General features: G+C 41.0%; 1 protein-coding gene across 12 annotated transcripts in view; it reads right to left on the bottom strand.

Annotated features, from left to right (window-relative positions):
* Positions 1 to 20,479, bottom strand: part of arhgef1 (Rho guanine nucleotide exchange factor (GEF) 1) — a 41,649-nt gene that overhangs the window by 8,918 nt on the left and 12,252 nt on the right. For 4 of the 12 annotated variants that reach the window (XM_087174863.1, XM_023409362.2, XM_023409361.2 and 1 more), the window contains 19 exons: positions 16,811 to 16,897; positions 16,575 to 16,688; positions 14,704 to 14,802; positions 13,218 to 13,260; positions 12,977 to 13,082; positions 11,641 to 11,781; positions 9,206 to 9,235; positions 8,098 to 8,209; positions 7,842 to 7,914; positions 7,568 to 7,597; positions 6,934 to 7,134; positions 6,233 to 6,374; positions 5,060 to 5,071; positions 4,048 to 4,212; positions 2,023 to 2,213; positions 1,736 to 1,882; positions 1,205 to 1,287; positions 686 to 811; positions 113 to 227 (listed from right to left, as the gene is read on the bottom strand). In XM_087174863.1, coding sequence (XP_087030989.1) covers positions 113 to 227; positions 686 to 811; positions 1,205 to 1,287; positions 1,736 to 1,882; positions 2,023 to 2,213; positions 4,048 to 4,212; positions 5,060 to 5,071; positions 6,233 to 6,374; positions 6,934 to 7,134; positions 7,568 to 7,597; positions 7,842 to 7,914; positions 8,098 to 8,209; positions 9,206 to 9,235; positions 11,641 to 11,781; positions 12,977 to 13,082; positions 13,218 to 13,260; positions 14,704 to 14,802; positions 16,575 to 16,688; positions 16,811 to 16,861 — 1,981 coding nt within the window. In that variant the 5' untranslated portion in view covers positions 16,862 to 16,897. Of the gene's footprint in view, positions 1 to 112; positions 228 to 685; positions 812 to 1,204; positions 1,288 to 1,735; positions 1,883 to 2,022; positions 2,214 to 4,047; positions 4,213 to 5,059; positions 5,072 to 6,232; positions 6,375 to 6,933; positions 7,135 to 7,567; positions 7,598 to 7,841; positions 7,915 to 8,097; positions 8,210 to 9,205; positions 9,236 to 9,323; positions 9,709 to 11,640; positions 11,782 to 12,976; positions 13,083 to 13,217; positions 13,261 to 14,703; positions 14,803 to 16,574; positions 16,689 to 16,810; positions 16,898 to 20,479 lie in introns of those variants that run through there. The other 8 variants (XM_087174862.1, XM_087174858.1, XM_023409364.2 and 5 more) reach the window with 6 other exon arrangements.

The following is a 20,479-nucleotide window of genomic DNA, read 5'->3' on the forward strand; positions in this document are numbered from 1 at the left end:
ATGTCATCTAATTGGGTGAAATAACAGATATTCTTGTTCGCTTATTTCCTTATATTTACCCTAACATAACTGTCAACACTGAAAACACACACGCACACACACACACACACACCTGTGCTCTTGGCAATATTCTCCAGCAGCAATGGGTACTTGGTCAGTCTCTGCATCTCTATAGGAATGATGTCCTTGAGTTGCAGCCTGCGACACTGGGGCTTACTCTCTGCCTCCTGGGATTAAAACACACATACAGAGTCAGAATGAGAGTGCATGTATGGGACCACTTATGTGACTTCTTGCATGACCTTGCGTCTGCGAGAGCATCCATATGTATCTTTGTGTTAAACAGTTTTACTATATGCATGGGGTCCAAACTGGGAGCCCACTATAGTTGTGGGGTCTGAAAGCTTTATGGGGAAAAACATGCTGGACCCCAAAAGTTGAGATGGTTGTTTGATGGTTGAGACCTGGTTTTAAGGGTCAGGTTTTGGGTTAGGTTTAGGGTTAAGCATTTATTTGTCATGGTTAAAGGATCGACCCCCCCCCAAAAAAAAAAAAAAATCCTCAACACTGGCCCTTTAAGGTTAGGGTAAGTGGCTAGGTAATGCATTATGTCATTATGTCAACAACTATAGAAAGAGCAACATGTGTGTACAGATAGTGAGTGTATGTGTGTGCTGCATGTTACCAGTATGAAGGAGTTGAAGCGTGGATGGCTCTTCTGCCTGCTCTTGATCTGGTCCAAGGCCCATGACTGGTGACTGCAGAACCGAGCTGTCAATTTCTGGAACCACTCCCCCTCTGTGCCGCCAAACTGAAATGCACACACACACACACACACACACACATGCACGCACGCACACATGCACACACACACACACACACACAATACACTATAGTCAGACTCTGTGCTGTGCTTGCCAGAAGTAAAGAAAGAGAGGAATAAAGATATGGGCAGAGGGAGAAAGAGCTGGAAAAAATACAGGCTGACAACTAATATAATTTCGTAGCTGTTAAAGCCAATATCCTACTTTCACAGATAAATACCTTTCAGTGTTTGTTAAAATAACAAAGTCAGATTTTGGCACAATTACTGCCAGATTTGGTTGTGTATTAAACTGTCAACACATATCATCCTTAAACCAGCACAAACACTGAGAGCCAAGAGAAAAAGGAAGCTATAAAGAGAAAGATTATGATGACTCACCCTGTTGAGCACTGTGGGGCTGATGGATCTGACTATGAAGTTGTCATCCCCACGCAGTTTCTTCAGGTTCTCATAGAAGTTATCTGGATTCACAACCAGAAACAAACAAATAATTTACTTTTAAAATAGGGTGAGAAACACTTCTTTATACAGTCAACAACCAATAGAGACAAAAGCATTAATGAAGGGCAAGTACTGAAACACTGAACTCTGTCTGTGGCCTGTGATGTCAATAAGGTTATTTTTGTGAGTGATGTCGTTGTTTCTGATTTCTGTATTATTCTCTACTGTGCACCCAGTTACAGGCTATTCAAAAAGACTGGTACATGCAGTTATCTTTATCACTGGCAACAAATACACAACAAGCAGTTTCTTGTTCTTTGTCCAATTTAAGTTTGGAGTCTAAATTTAGATTCAGTACATAAATGTTTTCGTGTTGGGTGGAGGGCAAGTGCAACCTTCATGTGTCTGACTCTGGGAGGATAAAAACACACACAAGTCAGAAAAAGGCTTCTATGTTGGAGCACTCACAGTGCATGTCAATGATCTCGTCCAAGTTGGGGAAGATGGCAGCAAGCTCAGTGGTGCTCAGGAGCGCCTCTCTCTCCAAAGGCTTAGAGAAGACCATCTGAAGAACACTTAACATTCGCACGTGGGCATGCTCTGTCGCGAACAACTCTGAAAGAGGGCAGAGAATAGGTACAGTATGAGCCATGTTAAAAAGATCTTCAAAATTTTCTGCCTGTGCTGCAGCATAATTTTATTTGCACATCTGTTTCCCTTCTCAACGTGTGCTGCTTCGTCTCTCTTCTCCTCACCATTGATGACCTCCTGCCTCTTGGTTTCCTTCTTGTTGAGTTTGGACAAAGCTTCAGGGGAGGCCAGCTCCCTCCAGTTGGTCGGGTCCTGCTCAAATTCCAGGAAGCGTGGCTCCACCTCCTCCAGCTGTGGGGAAGGGCTGGTTGGGGATTGGCCAGGCCCTTCAGGAAATAAAACCGGTCCCTCGACACTGAGGAATGAACGAAGTGGAAGAAGAATTAGTTTAGATTGGTAACTACAATTCAAACTAAGTATGACTCAGGTGGCTATCAAGTGAAAAACTCTTGGGATGTCTTAACATTAGATTATCTAAGGAAGTTAAAAAGCTAGCAGGTATCTAGTAGAGCTCTCTATCAATGTCCTGTTCTATTCCTGTAGCTATAATATCAAATGGAAACTCACATTAAAAGGTTCTGCAAACTATCGTCACCGCCACTACATGTCACACTAGACCACCGCATCTCAGACCAAAACAAATGTTTTGTCAGGCAAAGGTAAGGTTCTCCTCTCAGTAAAGCCAGACTTATGTCTTAAATGACTCTAACGGATCCGACAAAAACTTTTAAAACTTTTTGGAGGGATTTTCTGGCGGTCTACCGGCCAACCGGGGTTTGAGCCGGGAGTTCCAACGGCCAGTCCGCCTGTGCTTTGGTCTTATCTCTTTCTTTGCAGACTTTTGGTTTTTTTTTTTTAGCTAAAAAAGGTGTTTTCTTCTGTCTAGGAAATTCTGGACGGTGCTTTCACCTGAACACTGTGTATTGTACTGAGCCATCTCGCATGTGGGCGATGCCTGTGTGTTTATAAACGTGGGCAGGACCAATGGTTTAACAGGATGGACTCAAATGCACGAACATGCACATGTACATGTACATGCACGAACGTGCTACCAGACCAGCTACCAAAACAACGACCAGAGAAACTCAGATTACCACACACACACAGGGGGGGGGGTGTGTGTGTGTGACTTCGTTCTCGGCTCAGGACGCCACTGCTCCACTGTTTAAAATCTCGTTTACAGAACATTTAATAATTATTCCTAGCTGCATTTTAAGATTAATATTGTTTTGCAAAATCAGGCATATGAATAGCTACTGTAGCTTACAATGTCTGTGCTTTAGAGTAAACACTATTATGAGAATGGGTAAGCACAAAGGCCATGGTAGTTTTCTGTTACAAAAAAAATCACATGATTCTCCTTTTATCACACTATTAATGAATAACTTGAAACCACACCACCACACTTTTACGTGTTTCATATTTCCTCTATTTCCAGCCTTGGTGCTTTACCGCTGTTCGGCTTTATTTGCGCACAACCAGCTCCTCCACTGGTCCTCAATGATGACAGGGCTGTCACTCTAAGGATTTTTATAAAGCAGCTGCCATAGAATCATACAATAAAATACAGCTTCACTATGGTCAAGAAAAAATAAAAATGGAGAAATGTATTGAAATATCTGAATGAACTCTGTTGGCTTAATCGGGATCCTTTACTGTTCCCCTCTGCGTCCTGACATTTACAGTCAACTAACAGCAAGTAAACCCTTTATAATGGGCTGCACTTCATGTTTACCAAATGCTCCATATTGACCTTACTCAATAGTCATTCCCCTAAAGAGCTAAGTGTCTGAACCCGCACTGAGAATGAGAGTGTTGTTACTCACTCCCTGTCGGTCACAGCAGTCAATAGTGAGTCAGTAAACCTGTCAGCCAGATTGATTCATTTCACAGGAGACAACAGACGTGTGCCCTTTAGAAATAAATTGTACTTATCTTCATTAACTGCCACTCCAAGACCAATTTAAATATGCCTCCAAGGTGATCTATACAATAGTTCTGAATGAGCCAGGTACATTTGATCCATCAATAATAATCTCTTTATTGCTAATCATTTTGTTTAACTGCTTTCTGGTTATTTCAGGACTGCTGCACCGGCTCTGTATCGTCTTTCAGTTTTTGGCATCCTGTCTGTCCCTGTTGTGCACCTCTCCAGCCAGAGGCTTTCAGAAGAGGTTTGTCCATCTTACGGATGGAGGTGCTGGGGGGTGAGCGGGGCAGGTGATGTTGTCGTGGTAGAAAGCGGCTGGAGATCCACATCACTACGGGAGCGGGACTGTTTGGCCCTGGAAGAGCCACGGCGACGAGATGAGTGCCGGTCCACGCGAGCACTCTCGCTACGAATCACTTTCCTACTGTAGGGAGGGAAGGTGGGAGAGGATGGGGGAGGGAGGAGAAAAGATAGAAGACAGAATAAAGGGAAGGAGTATTTTGGATAGAAAAAGAAGGAGGGAACAAATGCAATAAAGGACAGATGGATAAAAAAAGAAAAGAGGCCAACGGAATGGCGAAGTGTGGAAGGAGGAAACAAAGAGATGCCCAAAAGCAGTGAAAATAAAAAACGTTGTTGATGGGAAGGACAGTAGAAAAGAAAGTATCCCAGTCATGAGTGAGGATAAATAAGTTGAGGTACATTAGTAGAGGATTTATGCAAAATAAAAGGTAGTTGTCCAAAAAGGAAATGGAAAAAAGTGACATCAACAAAAGAGAGAAAGAGAGAAAATGAGTCACATTTAAATATGCATGACATGTGACATGCATATATTTGTTAGACAATGAAATGTTTAGAGTATGCTTCATATACTGTAGACATTACTGGGAGCAAATCTACTACAGTATGTTAAGAGAGTAGCCATGCATTGCTTCTACACAGAGTACTGTTTGTGCCAAATGTTTTTAGTTAGGAAAATTGAATAGTCATTTATCTCAACAGTTCTCCAACTTCACACAACGTGCATACACATCCACTAAAAATAATCCAACTGATCTCAACAATCAAGCTAATTCTAACTCCTTCACAAGCACATTAAAATACTTAGCCATGTAGTCTGTTTGTGTTATGTATCAGTAAAGGAGTGCAGGGCTCAATGTGTGGTCTGTATGCATTGGAGTGTGGCGTTTTGTGTTTGTATGTGTGTGTGATATGTGATCAGTATAAGGCCTGAAGCATGTCCATGACTCTGTCAAGGCGCTGAGACCCACCTTGTCTTCCGTCTGTAAAAACACGGGACACCACATAGTTACACACCCACCTTTACACAACTATTGTGAGCCACAGAAAGAACCACAACATGCAAATGCACACCCCAACACAATATTCTAGACAAATGTTTAAACCACTGTCATGGAGTATCATGCCAAATATGATGCCAAAGCCCCTGGCACAACATGTAACCGCACACACTGTGGAGACAAGCAGGACAAAGGACGGGCCCTGACCACAACAGACACAGACACCTAGAAAAGCACAAGGGACGAGCAGCAAAAATGAACTATGAATTATTAAACTAGAAATATATCTCACTTTTGACTATATAACTAAATAACCGCACAGTGGTTTACAAGATTTAGAAGCACACAAGATTAGCTACAAGGCAAAGCTGCTAATGTTCACATTTTTTTAGAGCTTCAGACAAGATATTAGCACTTTTTTAATGATGGCTAAAACGTCTGATTTAAAACCCAAACCTGCTTACTGGGAAGAAAGCTTCAACATGGAAAGGCTCATCTATAATCAGTGCTATATAACCGTAACAACTACAAATGTCTCAAGCCCAGAAGAAATCACCAGTGTATTGCAAAGATGTACCTGAATCCAATAGAAAAAAACAATGTCTATATGCAACAAAAACAGAAATTAAACTGTGTAGTAAACATTAGGAGATGCACAACAGGACACACACTGAAGAAGACAAATAGGACAGGATGATATTAGGAAGAGAGCACACGTGCCATTGTGGGGGAGAAAAAGGAGGGAATGAGGCCATGAGGGAGAGGGGAGACAAAGGGCAGGAAGGGAAGACTGGGTCCGAGTTCACCTGTTGAGGATCCTTCTCAAAACTGCAGGCTCTGTTAGCTAGCGAGCAACGGGCAGCATGACAAAAGCTAGCACACAGCAGGGACAGACTGCAGCAGGAGTTTTACCACGCTCCCTCAGCCTGAGCACTTCAGACACATTTAGCCCCCGCCCGTTTTCCCCTGGTTGTTGGCTCTATACAGTCTTTACGCTGGAGACCTCCATTTCAATCTAATCATAATCTGATTACAATCTATAATCCTGTAATTGCTTATACTCTCTTACTGTGTCACCGCACTGCAGTTATGATCTCACTTCCTAAATGCTACTTTCTTTATTACCATCTCCAACCTCCTCACCTGTCTTTCTCCGGGTTCTCCTCTGTGGGAGTGTCGTTGGGGGAGGCGGGCTCCCCAATGGTCAGCGCGCCGGCCAGCACGACAGGGGACACATCGCCCCCATCTGACACGGTCGAAGGCTCTAAGCGATTGCTCGAGAGGCCTGGAAGATTACAAAAGGAGGCAAGAGAACAAATGAGGTGTTATATGCCACCATTTTTTTATGTTGAAAGACTTAATCGGTGCTTTCATCCTGTAAATTAACAATTGCATATCAATTATAATTGATACATAAAGTTTATCTATTTACATGTGAGTAAAGTATATCATTTTACACAAGCAAACAAATGCTAATTCTCTTTCAAACTTCAAATGCTGATGCCACATAGTGATATACTATTCATAGAACTTTAAGATATTACAATAATATATGTTTAAAAAGCAACTATTATCCATTTCTCCTGCTTTAGCATTTACAGTTTGCATTGTGTTTATTTATTTATTTCATTTAAATTTCGCTTCATTTTAAAGACTATTCTCTTTCATTTGAAATTGTTAAGCTCTGTCCCTGCTGAAGAGCAAATTAGGTCCTGCTCACAGACAAGTAACAGGAACTGCTGTCAAAATGTAATATTAATCTCCGTCAGTTTATTAACTGGTTATAATTAGAAACTAAAAGTGGCCCACTCCAGGCTTCATACAACGCAGATGAGCAGGCTTACCATCACTGTGTGAAGACTCGGGGCTGTTGGTGGCGCTGATGTTGTTGCCTGAGCCATCAGTGACCTCTAGGCCAGGTAGGGAGGCGGGGCCTCCGCTGGAACCAGACTTCCTGCTGGGTAGGGAAAGGGCTGCAGGGTCGGTCAAGGAGCCTCTGCTGGGAGCTGGACCCTTACGCTCCTGAGTCACTTTCTCCTTTTCCACTGAGGAGGAGGAAAGAACACGTTAAGTTTAGAAGCCCTGAACTACAGGCAATGCAGACACAGAAAAACAAAAGCATTTCGGTCAGTAAAAAAAGGACAGAGATGTTGTGAGACAAACAAACAGACAAGATGAGTATGGTGCAATCAGGGCCTCTGCAGAAAATTAAAGGGTTAGTTTGGTATGAGAGAACATCCACAATTCTGTGTGTGAGACAAGTGTGCAAAGTGTGAGGCTTTCTGGTGATTAACACACTATATAGTATGACTAATTCTTCTAACACCAACCCTGAAACATAGCATCAACTAAACAATGCCCCACCCACATCCCCTCCCAGTTTGACTTGGAACATGCAGACATGCTTATGGGTTGATTAGTAAGGATGTAACCATTCTACAGATAAAAGAGGGGGTGGGAACTCTAGACGACTTGTACCTTCAGCCTCCATTTTAGGTTTGACCTCAGCTGTAACAGGAAAGAAGGGCAGGACAACATGTTCTCATATCCAGTATATCAAAATGTAAAGACACTACATATAGTTATTCTAAATGTTACTATAATACATAATAACAAATATTTACATCATATGTACATTTAGAGATTTAAATACTTTCACAATCATTCAGCAATCAGTCAGAAATGGACAAAAAATAACAACGTGGTAGGGCTCATATGTGATGTTTGCTGAGACACAAAAGTAAATACATACTGCTGCCAGCGATCCAGCTAATGCCAGGAAACACCCCCCTGGGCTTGGCCTTCGTGGATTCATCTTTCTTATTCTGGAACATAACACAGATAGGGAGTAAGAAGGAAGGTCAAATTAAATAGATGTGTAAGGGCTGCAAAACTACAAATGCTACTCCATAAAGGTTTAATGATGACAGTGCAGTGCATTTGTTGACCTGTCAGACTAGTGTTTTATTTATTCATTGGGTTTCTCTGACAGGAAAAGGCATGTTTACCTTTACCAGTTGTCTCCTGAAGAAACCTCCTCTGGACTTCTTACTGTCAACTGCCCTGGTTTTAACCCCAAGGTGCTTCATGTAGAAGGCGACCGCTGAAAAGATGGATTGGCTACGGTACAAGGTAGAGTAGTGAGTTAATTAATCATTTCTAATACTGTTTGTTGCGTTATAATGCATTTGCAAACGTTCTGATTTGAAAGATTTATTCAGGATAAATAAAGATTCAATTCCTGGTAATGCTGGAATAAAAATAAACTTCTTTAATTACTATCCTTTGTATATTTCACATTAAAAGGCTGCAATAAAGGGCAGAAATTCTGCAATAGTCTCTGGTGTTACTGATGGCAATGCTGAGAGGGACTCTTGACAAAATGAATAGTGCAGATGAGGGGAAAAATGTGAGGATTAAAAGGAGGACTAACAGATGCAGGGAGGGGAAGAGCAAGGTGGAGACTTGAAGATTTCCAGAAAGGGAGGAGGAGGAGGAGTTGAAAAGAGTGGGGAGGAGAGAACAATATAACACAAAGAGATAAAGGAGGAGCTGAGGAGAAATAAGAGGAGTTGGGGGTAAAAAAAAGGACTAAGGGAGGAGCCTCTGGGGAGTGCACACAACAAACGTATAAGTGTCTCTCATGACCAATCACGGCACAGTTTTACAGAGCGTACTGTATGAAGAAACTGTCAATTCAACATAAAGAAGTTGAATTGCAGAGGATCATAACTCTTGAGAGAAAAGCATAAAAAAAACTAAAACATGGTTTAATAATTCATGTGCAACATATTAACCAAGAAATAGAAAATTTGAGAATGCATCTCAGTCACTTGACAAGACATGCATGTATGTAGTGGATTGACAATTTTTGAAAAAGGTCCAAAGCTGATAACTTAGGTGTCTCTTGTGCAACTCAACGGAAAGAAATGTTGTAATGAGTATTTAATGCACTTAAACCAGAATGCAAAAAATGTTGTGATGTGACCACACCCAGGCTTCTAGAAAGCATGCAAAGACTAAATGAGCTCATGTGCACAGATATAACATTAATGCAAATATTCTATATAATATTCTCTTCATTTAAAAAAAATAAAAATAAAAAACTTAGCTCACCATTTTTCCTCGTCCGAGACAATTGTTGGTCTGAAAGAAAAAAAAAAAAGACAAATGTCAGTGATGTTACTCCTGCAGAGGAAAAAAAGGAAGTGTTAACTTGCAGCATCAAGCTCACCTCTTCTTTTTAAGTAGCATTTTTCCTCTCTCTTGCTCGACTGATTATTAACTGTGTTTTGGGCCGGTGGAATCTGAAGTGGCTAAGCTTTTCCTGATCCAACTTAAAACTGACTGTAATGTGATTGTGTTCAGAATAGATGCTATGGAACATATTCTAAAATTTGCAAAGAAAAGAGAAAATAAAAAAAATAAAAAAAAAGATCAAAAAAGTGAGAGATGCATCAAAAGCTGCACCTCTGTCTGTTCAAACTATTTAAAAATCAAACTTGCAACTCTTGAAGATTTGAAAATAATTCAAACTATTGCCTCCAGTCTGTCTGAAACTTTTTTCTGCTCTGGTGTGTCTCTCTAGCAAGCCGTCTGCAAAGGAAATCCAAACTCAAAAAATGCTCCAACGCAGCGGAAATGTCTATTTAACCATGTTTTTGTCTGATGCAACATGCAGGCAAGACTGTGGAAATTGGACACTCATGTTTTGCTATGAACATAAAGGGTGGGAGGGGTTTCCCCGTGGATTTCCCTGCATAATCCAATGAAATGGTGTGGTTGCCTTGTTCTCATCAACAGAAAGACCAATGAGAAGCAGATGGGGGTGAGGTCACTGTGTTGTGGTCTAGTGAGGAAGGGGGTGTGTGTGTGTGTGTGTGGTGGGGGTTACTGGGTACAAGAGTGTGGGAGAACGTAGGAGTGAGGGGAATAGAGAGATGATTGTCAGGGGGAATGAATAGAGCAAACTGAATGAAGCATCTGTGCATCAGAGATAGAGATACAACTGTGTGAGAGTAACTGAGAGAGTCAAAAACTGAATTATCATGTCTTTGATACAGACTGCTTTGCAGGCTTTTTGAGTCCTCTCCACTGACAGCGTGGTTTTATCCACAGGATGAGTGCTGCTTGTGCACAGCACATCTCCTTTCATTTCTGTTGTTCACTTTTTTTTTCCTCTTCTGACAAGATGAAGTTAGACAGTCTTCTGCCCTCTCCCTGGCCTCCTCTCCCTCTCTGTTTGACTCGCCTCTTGTAGAGGATCACACATTGCAGTTGGCCACTGGGTCAAGGATAGATTAACTTTCCCCCTAGATCTCTTTCTTTCTTTCTTTCTTTAACCATGTCCAGGGTGGGAGCATCGATAACCCTCTGGCCCTCTCTCTCCCCTTCTCTCTTCCGATGTGTAACCCCTACTACACCACCACCACCACCACCACCACCCTCCTCCTCCGGTTGGCAAAATGCCACGGGAGAGCCTTCCTGCCAGCGTGGCACTGCTGACTCCATCTTTTCCTCTCTGTCTCCTCATTTCCTTCTTGCTCTATTGTGCTCTCTTCCAATCACTTCAGTTCTCTAGTCCAGTGAGCCTGGTTTTCTCCATCTCCCGCTGTATTTGTCACTGGGCTTTGTATTGAATGGGTTATGTGCACGGCTGAAGTTGACTATGCCTACTGTAGAACTTTGTAGAAAGTGAAGTGCCAGTTTCTGAGAGAACAGATCTGATTTTAAACTGCTTTGACAGACCAGTCATGTTCCCAGCGTAAAGCATAGAGCAGCAGGTAATAGAGAGAAGACTATTTTCCCCACTGTCCAATTACTGTTTGAGAGTTTTCTTTTAATAATATCTTCCCGACAGCTGTGTTGTTGTTTTCTTCTGTGTGAGAATTGCAATTTATTTGGGTTTTTTTTTGTCATCCATCAAATTTAACTGATGTTCACAATTCTTCAGGGGCGAAGGAAACGCAAACAGGAACACAAAAGGTACTTTTCTAGTTCCTAGGTCCTCTGGTGGCACGGATACAGAAACTCTCTGGTCGAAAAGGGGCCAAATATTGCTCAGTCCTGGATTATTTCATTATACTATAGGTTTATGTAATGTCCATTTTAATTATATCAATTTTAATGTCTGAGAAATCATGTTAGATATAAAAAACTACTCCAGTTACTATGATACCAGTTGCTGTGGCTGGGAGCCAATTTGAGGCCCAAATCAAAGCTGTTTTGTCATTGCAATTGGGAACAAAAGATTTGACCTTACGTGCTACAGTCATCTAAAATTTACCTAAAATACAAATTGAACTGATTTAAATTGCTGCATGGATTTATCAGGTTTCTACAAATTTAAAGTTTTCAATCTCACTATTAGCAGCAAGTGCTACAGAGTTGTAACAAGTGAGCACTGGTCTTACTGAAATGCCTCATGGCACCTTTGAGAACCAGATTGTTTTGTACTGTTTTTTCAACAGTGCTAATCCAAGCCTTTGAAAACAGCACAGCCACATAAACTCTTCCTACCACTGTCGTAAGAAGCAGGGACGAACACTCACTGTGTCTCAGACATTTTGTCCAGCAGGTTCTCGGCCACAGACTTCTCCTTCATCTCCACCGGGATGCGGTCGGTGGGATAGTGGTTCTCCACGTCGACCAGCTCAGCCTCATTGGGGGTCATACCCATCTTCCTCTTCTGCCTGTGCGAGACAAAGCCGGAGGAGGCAGCAGCAGTTTGGCACACTTGTCAAACATAATACGGAGAGCAGAGGATTGACACAGTATATTGATGAATGTTTTCCCAATTCAGTGAGCAGACACATAATGTAGTTGAGGAGGGCTGCTCAGTGCAGTCCTTGAGAGTGGCTACTCAACAGAAAGCCTTTTAATTTAGGAAGTCAACACATTCTCACCATCCTCTCCATATTTGCTTATTTGTGTCTTCTCAGGTTTGATTTCCTGAAAAGATTCCTCATGAATGTTCTGCCTGTGTTCATCTAAATCCAAGGCAGCCCATCTAAAAGGTTAAATAACTAACCTAAGCCTTAGCATCACGGCGACAAAGCGCTGAAAAAGATAGTGATAGATCAGGATGACCTTTTCTCAAAGGAAGGCTTGAGTAATAGTTGCTTGCAGCAGCTTAGCACTTAGATTTTAACAGATGTTATAAAGGTGACAGAATCTACATTTGAGGCACCTTTTTTGCACACAGTGAACACAGGTGGGAAGCCTGCAGGTTCTTACTGCCGTTTGGAGGAAGCAATGCCTTTTATAATGTCGTGATTATAGGTAAATCATGTTTATGTGTCAAATATGAACATTCAAAGGTAGCATTCTCTGGGGTGGATTCCTCCTCTCTCTCTCTCTCTCTCTCTCTCTCTCTCTCTCTCTCTCTCTCTCTCTCTCTCTCTCTCTCTCTTTCTCTTTCTCTCTCTCTCTCTTTCTCTCTCTCTATGAACTGTAGTTAGTGGGTTAATGTTCCTGTTTTCTTGTGTTAACCATAATTAAAATTTGAAAAAAAAAATTCAGATTTTGAAACTGTGCCGTGAACTTAAAGTGAGCTCGCCTGGTGATTGTTTCTGAGGTTTGAAAAATGTTCAAATCAGCCAATCAAGGAAGAGCTCTATTTATGGTTGTGCTGAGAAGCATGAAAGATAACTGCAACACCTAGTCTCTCCAGGCATACATACAGTACATAATATGCTATAATATGCTTATTTTTTAATCATAGCTAGGAGCATAAGGTCCTTCAGCACATGTCAACCATTGTTCCGAAAGAAGACTGCAGTGATCATGGCCTGAGCTGAATATTGTGAAGCTACATAATGAAAGTCTGGGGTATAATAAAGACTATGCTAGACAGGCTGAATTGAGTTCAGGTTGGAGGCTTCTTACCTGAAGTCCTCCAGCTGTTTGGCCACTTCAGAAGCCTGCATTTGCTGAACATCCTGGGCAAAGCGTCTTTGGGTTTCCTCGGGGAGCAGATCTGGACGGGTTCGGTCTTAGAGAATGTGGACAGCGAGTAAGTCAGAGGTAGTGATACAGACAATGAGAAACCGAGCTGGGTTGCGGTGTCGATAAACGATAAAGAATATGGTATGACTTTAACTAAATATACCACAGGAAAATAACTTACCCAACTCACTGGACACAGTCAATGGTACTGTCACTCTGAGAATCTGTAATTTGGAGCAAAAGAGAAAATAGGTGCAGTGACAGGTATAAGAAAATTATTTATGTATATATGTATACATAAATATATATGTATATGTAAGGTATAAAGGATTTATGACCGAGAGTTACTGCATCTATTCTTTGTTTTTCTCTATATGTATAGTATCCTTTTTTTGTGGACCCAAGGAAAAACATTGTGGCATAAACTGATAGGGATCCAAGTGAAGTGATGCAGTAGCTAAATATCACCACAAGGGGTCATTTGAACACTATAAATAAAAAAGACGCCACCAAGAGAAAAAACAGATATTCCAAATGGAAGATACATTGCGCCGTCACTGACATGAAAATAACCACACGGGCCAACTTTAAGTCAAAGGGTTTACAGGAGATAGGGTTTAAAAAAAGAGGGGCTAAGAGAGGATGAGTCGTCCTAAAGGGCTTTCCCACGATCCTCACAGGAAGCTGTGGGGTCGGACAGACAGGCTGGGAGGGAGGGAGTGCAGCACAAGCCAGCTGAGCTGACAGACGTGCACAGTGCATGAGCTTTGAGGAAGAAATATAACAAAGAAGTGACAGAGACCAGGTGTGCCGGGAGAAGTGACAGAAAAAGACAGTGAAAGGTGCTGCAGAGACACAGACTACAGACTGACGACACACAGTCGTGCCCTCACAAGCAAACCATGTGCACACAATGTACTCGTCTCCCCTGAGTCCAACTTAGAGACTACAGCTGATTATATCAAATTCCTATTGATACAACACTATGAGAAAAACATAACATCCATATTGCAAAGGCTGCTATATTTTTCTAAACTGATAAAGAAAAAAAAATTGAAAGCAATGGGCTTCAATAGACAGTCTAAAGACCGAATTCATCCAAAAGTCCATCATTATAGGAGCATTGGATGAGTTTCAAAGCAGAAAACCATGCAAACATAATTTGATATGTGAAGTCATAAAGCATCTGCAACATCTGCTAGGGTCATCACTATAAAGTAATGAGTCCAAACAGCGCAGTGGAGGTCTTCACTGACAGAAATTGTTGCATCCTACTCAAAAAGGAGCTGAAATGACCTGAGTTCAAACACTGTCTAAAAAAATGGAAACATATCTCAAGAGGCCAACTGTGCTTCTTTAAAGAGGAATGGTTCATCGCAAGTCACTTCATCTTTTACAGCATCTAGATAAAGCTTTCATTCACAAATTGATATATATCTAATAAGATACTGCATGTGTCTCGTTATCAGTGTGATGTCCCTGCACACTCCTGATTAACATAGCTGTTTTTATTTACAATACATTTAATGTGTTTAAACTTTATTCATGCATGCTTCCCTTTTTTGTCACTGTTTTTGGGCAAGTTTTGTGACATTTAGGTTACTGACTATTTCAAATTTGCATGTAGACAACATCTTGCAGGAAGTTCAGTGCAGTGTGCTACTTACTGCACCCTTGTCCAAGAAGGTGTTGTAGAACTCCACAAATTGCTTCTTGGTCTCTTTGGCACTGAGGGTCCTGAAGAGGTCAGCATGGAGGTAACACAGCTGAGAGAAGAGAGGCAGACAGAAGATCAGTGAGTGCTGATGAATTTCAATAGCTTTTCCACGCTGCTTCCACAATTACCTGAATATTTGATCTCGCTATACACTCACTTGTCAGTTTAGGAAGGAGGATTAGGAACACTAGGCTAAAATTAATGCCGTGTACAATGACAGTTCTACAGTAACTCCCACCTTCATGAGGGTTATAATGTTCAGTTTGTGTTAAAACTGTATTAAACAGGTGTTGATTCAACTCTATGATCATTTTGGAGGCTGAGATTTGTGTTCCTGTTGAACTGTATTGCATCACACAGAGAGGTATATCTGTTGCGAAGCCAACCATCATTGATTTGAATGAGGTGGATAAAATAAAAAGGACACCTGTCAACATAATGACATCAATTTGATGCATAAAAACTAATTTCTGTCAATTTCACCTATGCACTTAGAAGTCAAGATGCTGACATAAATCGCCAAATCACCGAGACTAACTGGATTGTAATCCTAATGACATAATGCACAGGCCTTAATCTCTATATTTTAAACACTATAATAATTGTTTTCTATGTGGGACCTTGGGCACACACCAAGACAGAAACCAGCAGACTAAGCAAGCAGCCATTAACTCAACAACACAGACACTACTGTTTGTGTAAACCCTACACAGTAAACACTCTAATGCTATGGCCAACTTCTATTCTCCACATGGACAAATGTGAGGAAAAAGGAGAACAAGGGAGAGGGTGAGGGAGGGAGAGGGTGAGGGAGGGTGTCATGGCTATGGGAGGTGTAATTGTACCTGGGGTAGGTCACAATGTCTGCATGCGGAACAAAGGGAAAGGACAGGCATGCTTTATAACACTGTCAAGCCTTGAAATGTAAACTCTTGTTATGATTTTGCTTTCATAATTAATTAAGTCAATCAGGTGCAATGACTTTGAATTCAGAGTGGAGTCTAATTAACATAAAATCACCAATTTCTATTCACAGGTAAATCACTTGTCTGATCACAGGTATTTGATTTGAGGATGATTAGTTGAAAGTTGGCTGAGGGCAAAGCTTTGTCATTATACAGAAAACCTGTATATACTGGAACTACTTGTTCTCCATTTAGCTGCTTTAGTTACCCTGGGAATCCTTAAGATGGTGCTCATCTTGCTCACCCTGACATTGTGAATCACAAGTTTTCATAACATGAAGGCCACAACAGAGAAAATCAGACCCCTGGTTGTAATAATTTCAGCTGTTGAAAACCAATAAAATGTGTTTTGGAAGAACAGTCATTAACAATCAAATAAGTAGCACCTCTATCCTGAGCAAATTAATTTTAATTATTATTCTAGCCACAATCGTGCAGCTCTTTAAACGTTCATCTGTCTCATGTAGTAATGCACTGATTCCATACAGTGGAGCAGCATCAGCACCTATAGACTGACCTTACTAAATGGAATGGGCATCTTTCTGTCTAAAGGCAGACACAACAGCTGCAACTAATGATTATATTTATTATCAACTAATCCACCAGTTAGTTTTTTTTTGATTAATCAAAATTTCATATTTCATATTCGCAGAACCCAACGTCATATATTTAATTGTCTTTTAATCCTGGCCAACTGACAGAAAAAAAATTTAATTCAAATATCGTTGATTAATTTTCTGTTAAACACACACACACACACACACACACACACACACACACACACACACACACACACACACACACACAAAGATAAAAATGCACTCAACACTTGGATTATAGGCGTTGCAGTTCTCACCATGGGAGCAGGGTCAAACTGTAGAAAGACATGTTGCATGAAGATCAGCAGGTGGGTTGGCCGTTCCTTCAACAAATCTATATGGTCAAAGAGTGCACACTGTTCTTCCACCGCCTGCGAGGGGCATACAGACAGAGAGGGAGACGATGACAGAGAACATGCAAAGAAAAAATTTAATTGGGCGATGATAATAAAATGACATTCAGCTGCTATGAGTCACTCTTTTATTCACTCACATCGTTCAGATCATTCTCGAAATCCTCATCCTCAGCCCCAATGATGCTCATGGCTGGGTTAGAGCACTGAGCCCCAAACACACCCTGCTATGGAGAAAGAGAGAGAGAGAGAGAGGGAGGGAGAGAGAGAGAGGGGGAGAGGGAGGAAGAAAACAAACAATTAGCAAACCATTATGTGCTATACTTTCAATGGGTAAGCTATCTCTCTTTGACATGCCGAGCCCCCGCTGAGCAGAGCCAGACATAAAGCCAAATTAAGGTTTGGACAAAGTGAACTTTCCCACTGAAAAATAACATCAAGCGGAAGGAGGGAAACCGTCCCAGCATGCAATCCGGCTTTGTGAAGGGAGAGGCGGCCTTAATGTGTCATATCGCTTGTGGTCCTTGAAATAAGTAGGCTCCCATTCATATGAGCCAAGAGAGGCAAAGGAATAAGCTTTGGCTACAGGTAAAGACTGCTGCACTTGTCTTTTATCTATGGATAACTAACTTTGCTTCATTCTATTTAAAAAATGGCTTGAACTATGATAATCCAAAACCACTGACAAAGCATTACTTGAGTTCAGTAAACCTTAATTTCTCTTGGAATAAATCATGAGGCTTCTGGGAATGGGACACTGATAATGAACTGATAATGAAGCAATTAAAAAGGTTTTTAACTAAATAATCTCAAGTATTTTATTAAGCTTGGTGTCCTCTGTGCAGTGCTGAAGTCCTCTTCCCTGAGGCTAGACTAAAAAATTTAGTTTTGGTGTTGAACCCTGGGGAACAAATGATTCGATGAGTAACACACAGTGCGAATGCTCTCTAAAGTTTGGCCAGATCTTGCCTCTGGAAATTGTTTTTCAGACTAGTTTTGGGTTCAGTAATGCACTCAGAAGAAAACCCTCATCTAGTTGCTATGACATAAACCCTCCAGGTCTAAAAATGTAACTAGACTGATCTGAAATTAAAAGGTTTATTTATGCCAATCCTTGCCTTTGAAGTCCATGAATGGGGGGAGAAAAAAAAAATGCATCGGAGTTGGTGACCAATTTATCCCTGCCCTTCACACCCCACACCACTTCCCCTGCACGCATACACACCCAAAAACACAAACAACACATAGCCCTTGTATTCAGTTCTCTGAAGGCCGTAGACCCAGCGCCGCCACCAGGGAACACCCGAACACACACAAATGAACACACATCAAAAAAAGCCAACAGCTAGACCGTACATTTACCATTGTCCACTGCTAAGTAAGTACAGAGGGCAATGTAAGAACAGAGCCAAAGAGGTGTAAGGTGAGTTAAAGTAATGAGAGGAAAAGGGTGTCAATGGTCCCTGTAGAGAAAAAAGCCTTGAGAAACAGTAAGGAGCATATTAAAGATTTTATCAGGAACTTATTGTAAAGACTCATGAGCAGAGTCGTCATACTAGTCAAGGCTAAAACACTTATCTTATCATATAGCTTATCTGATTTTAGTTCATTCAGGTCCCTTTTATTTTATCCAGTCATCCGTGTTAAAAGCCCGTCTTGATTTATTTTGTTTTGCACTGTTGTCATTGTCTGTTTTGGCTTTATGTTGTAATGCACTTTTTTGCTTTTAGGTTGTAAAGTACTTTGTAAATGTTGAGGGAATTTGCTCTAGACACAAAATTCATTGTTATTATTTTATATGGCAAGAAGTTAATAATCCCAGCCATCAGAGTTTTACTATACCATGGTAGCTGTCCCTTTAATATTTCTGTTTTTTGGGTTAATTTCTAATCAAGACCGTTAATGGCAATATTAGATTTGCATGATTGGTGCATCAATGTGATGAAATAACTTGATTTGTCAGATATATGATAAGATTTGAAAAGGCAAAACCAGATAGTCCTCCATGGTAACTTTATCTATATATGGTGTCTATTTATATTTTGATATTCATCAAGACAACGTAAAATAAAATATACCACAATAGAAGATTTTATCCACATCATCCAACCTTTCTATGCATTTCTAAAACACTCAGGTGATTCATGTTCATTATGTTCTTTGGATGTGTCCCCCATTTAATAATGTAAAAATGTTCAATATGAAATTCTAAATTATTCTGATTGGATATGCAGAATTAATAATAGATTCAGATTTGCTAATAAATTTGAACACAGTTGGTAGTTGAGTCAATTAAAGCATGTTTTTGTACATGTGAACACAGTATTTCTAATTATGCACGTGCGTGGTTATGCAGACCACACATTCACATTTACTGCAAAATTACTTAGTGGTTAGAGTTTACATGGTAATGTGACTGTGTACACAACCACAATTCGATTTACGGACTGAGGACAGTGTATCTGTATGTGCACAGTGGTGGGCAGGATGGCTGACAAATACTTTCAGGTCAAGGTGAGTTCTTGTACAGAGACATAGAGAGAAACAGAACTGTTAGTCAGGAGAGAGAGAGAGAATGTGTTCATTCATGGCCATTTCCAGTGGGCTGCGGGTTGAGAAAGGCCAGTGCTAGAGCAACATGCGTAGGAGGGGTTAGCTAAACAGAGAGACACAGGAGCGTCAGGGCCACGAACGGACATCAGCATCGACATACACACACAGAGACATGACTCCTCTGTCACACACACACACACACACACACACACACACACACACACACACACACACACAGCCACCGAGCACTTTACCAAAGTGAAACTTTCAAAACCACCTTACCAAGACAATGAAGAAGTTGTTATGTCACCATGACAACCACAGATATAACTGCTGCAAAAACAGCTCTAGTTATTTCCTGGTGGAAAGATAAGATGCTTTCACTGTTTTCTTTCACTGACAGTGTGGTGGATTAAATGTGAACGATCAATTTGGTCTCTAGAACCTCACGTAGCAAGATTGATCCGTCAGATTAATTTGTCTGTAGACGCACCAACTTTGTTTATCTTGTGTCATCCGTAAACATATGTCAAGTCAATTTTGTCTGTAAAGCTCAAAATCACAAATGTTCCTAAAAGGGGCTCAACAAAAGACTCCCTCTATCCTTGGATCTGTGACTCAGATGAGATTCAGATTTGGATTAGAAATCCTAAAATTTTATGTCAGAACTGTCAGAACTAAATAAAGTGAGTTGGGCCACAACTAAATTATTTTCATTGCCAATTAATCTGGTGTTTTTTTCTGTTTCCTTCTCACTTTGAGACTTCAATCAAGATGCAAAAGCAGAAGATGTTTATAAAACCTTGAGGAAAGCTGACTTTTAAAAACATTGCTGCTACTGTCGCTGCCTCCTCATTACAGGAGATACTGAAGCCAGTCCCCTGTTATTGTTATGATATTGGAGTAAATGTAATGCATGTTGATACTCCGAGAGACAAATTGAAGTAGGCAGGGGGGAAACTAATTGTGGTTACTCAGATGGAAGTAGGTAAGGTGAGCTCTGCTCTGAATTTAAAGAGCACAGGATTATAGAGGGGCAGGAGTGGGAGCCTCCTCTGCCCAGGAGGAGCCAAGTGGTGCATTCCAGCATATGGCACAGTTCAGACAACAGATGGAGACAGTCTGTGAGTTTCAACAGTAACCAGACCCTCTTCCCTTCACCTCCATTAGTGCATGATAGAGGGCACAAGCTCCAAACTATGAGGGTCCTTCCTGGCTGATACAGACGCAGCTGAGAGGAGAGAGGGTGGGGGGGT

Source organism: Seriola lalandi, unplaced genomic scaffold (genome assembly GCF_002814215.2).
Source record: "Seriola lalandi dorsalis isolate HSWRI2012SDOR001 ecotype SW California unplaced genomic scaffold, Sedor1 jcf7180002054390, whole genome shotgun sequence".
In the NCBI taxonomy this organism is placed as follows: domain Eukaryota; kingdom Metazoa; phylum Chordata; class Actinopteri; order Carangiformes; family Carangidae; genus Seriola; species Seriola lalandi.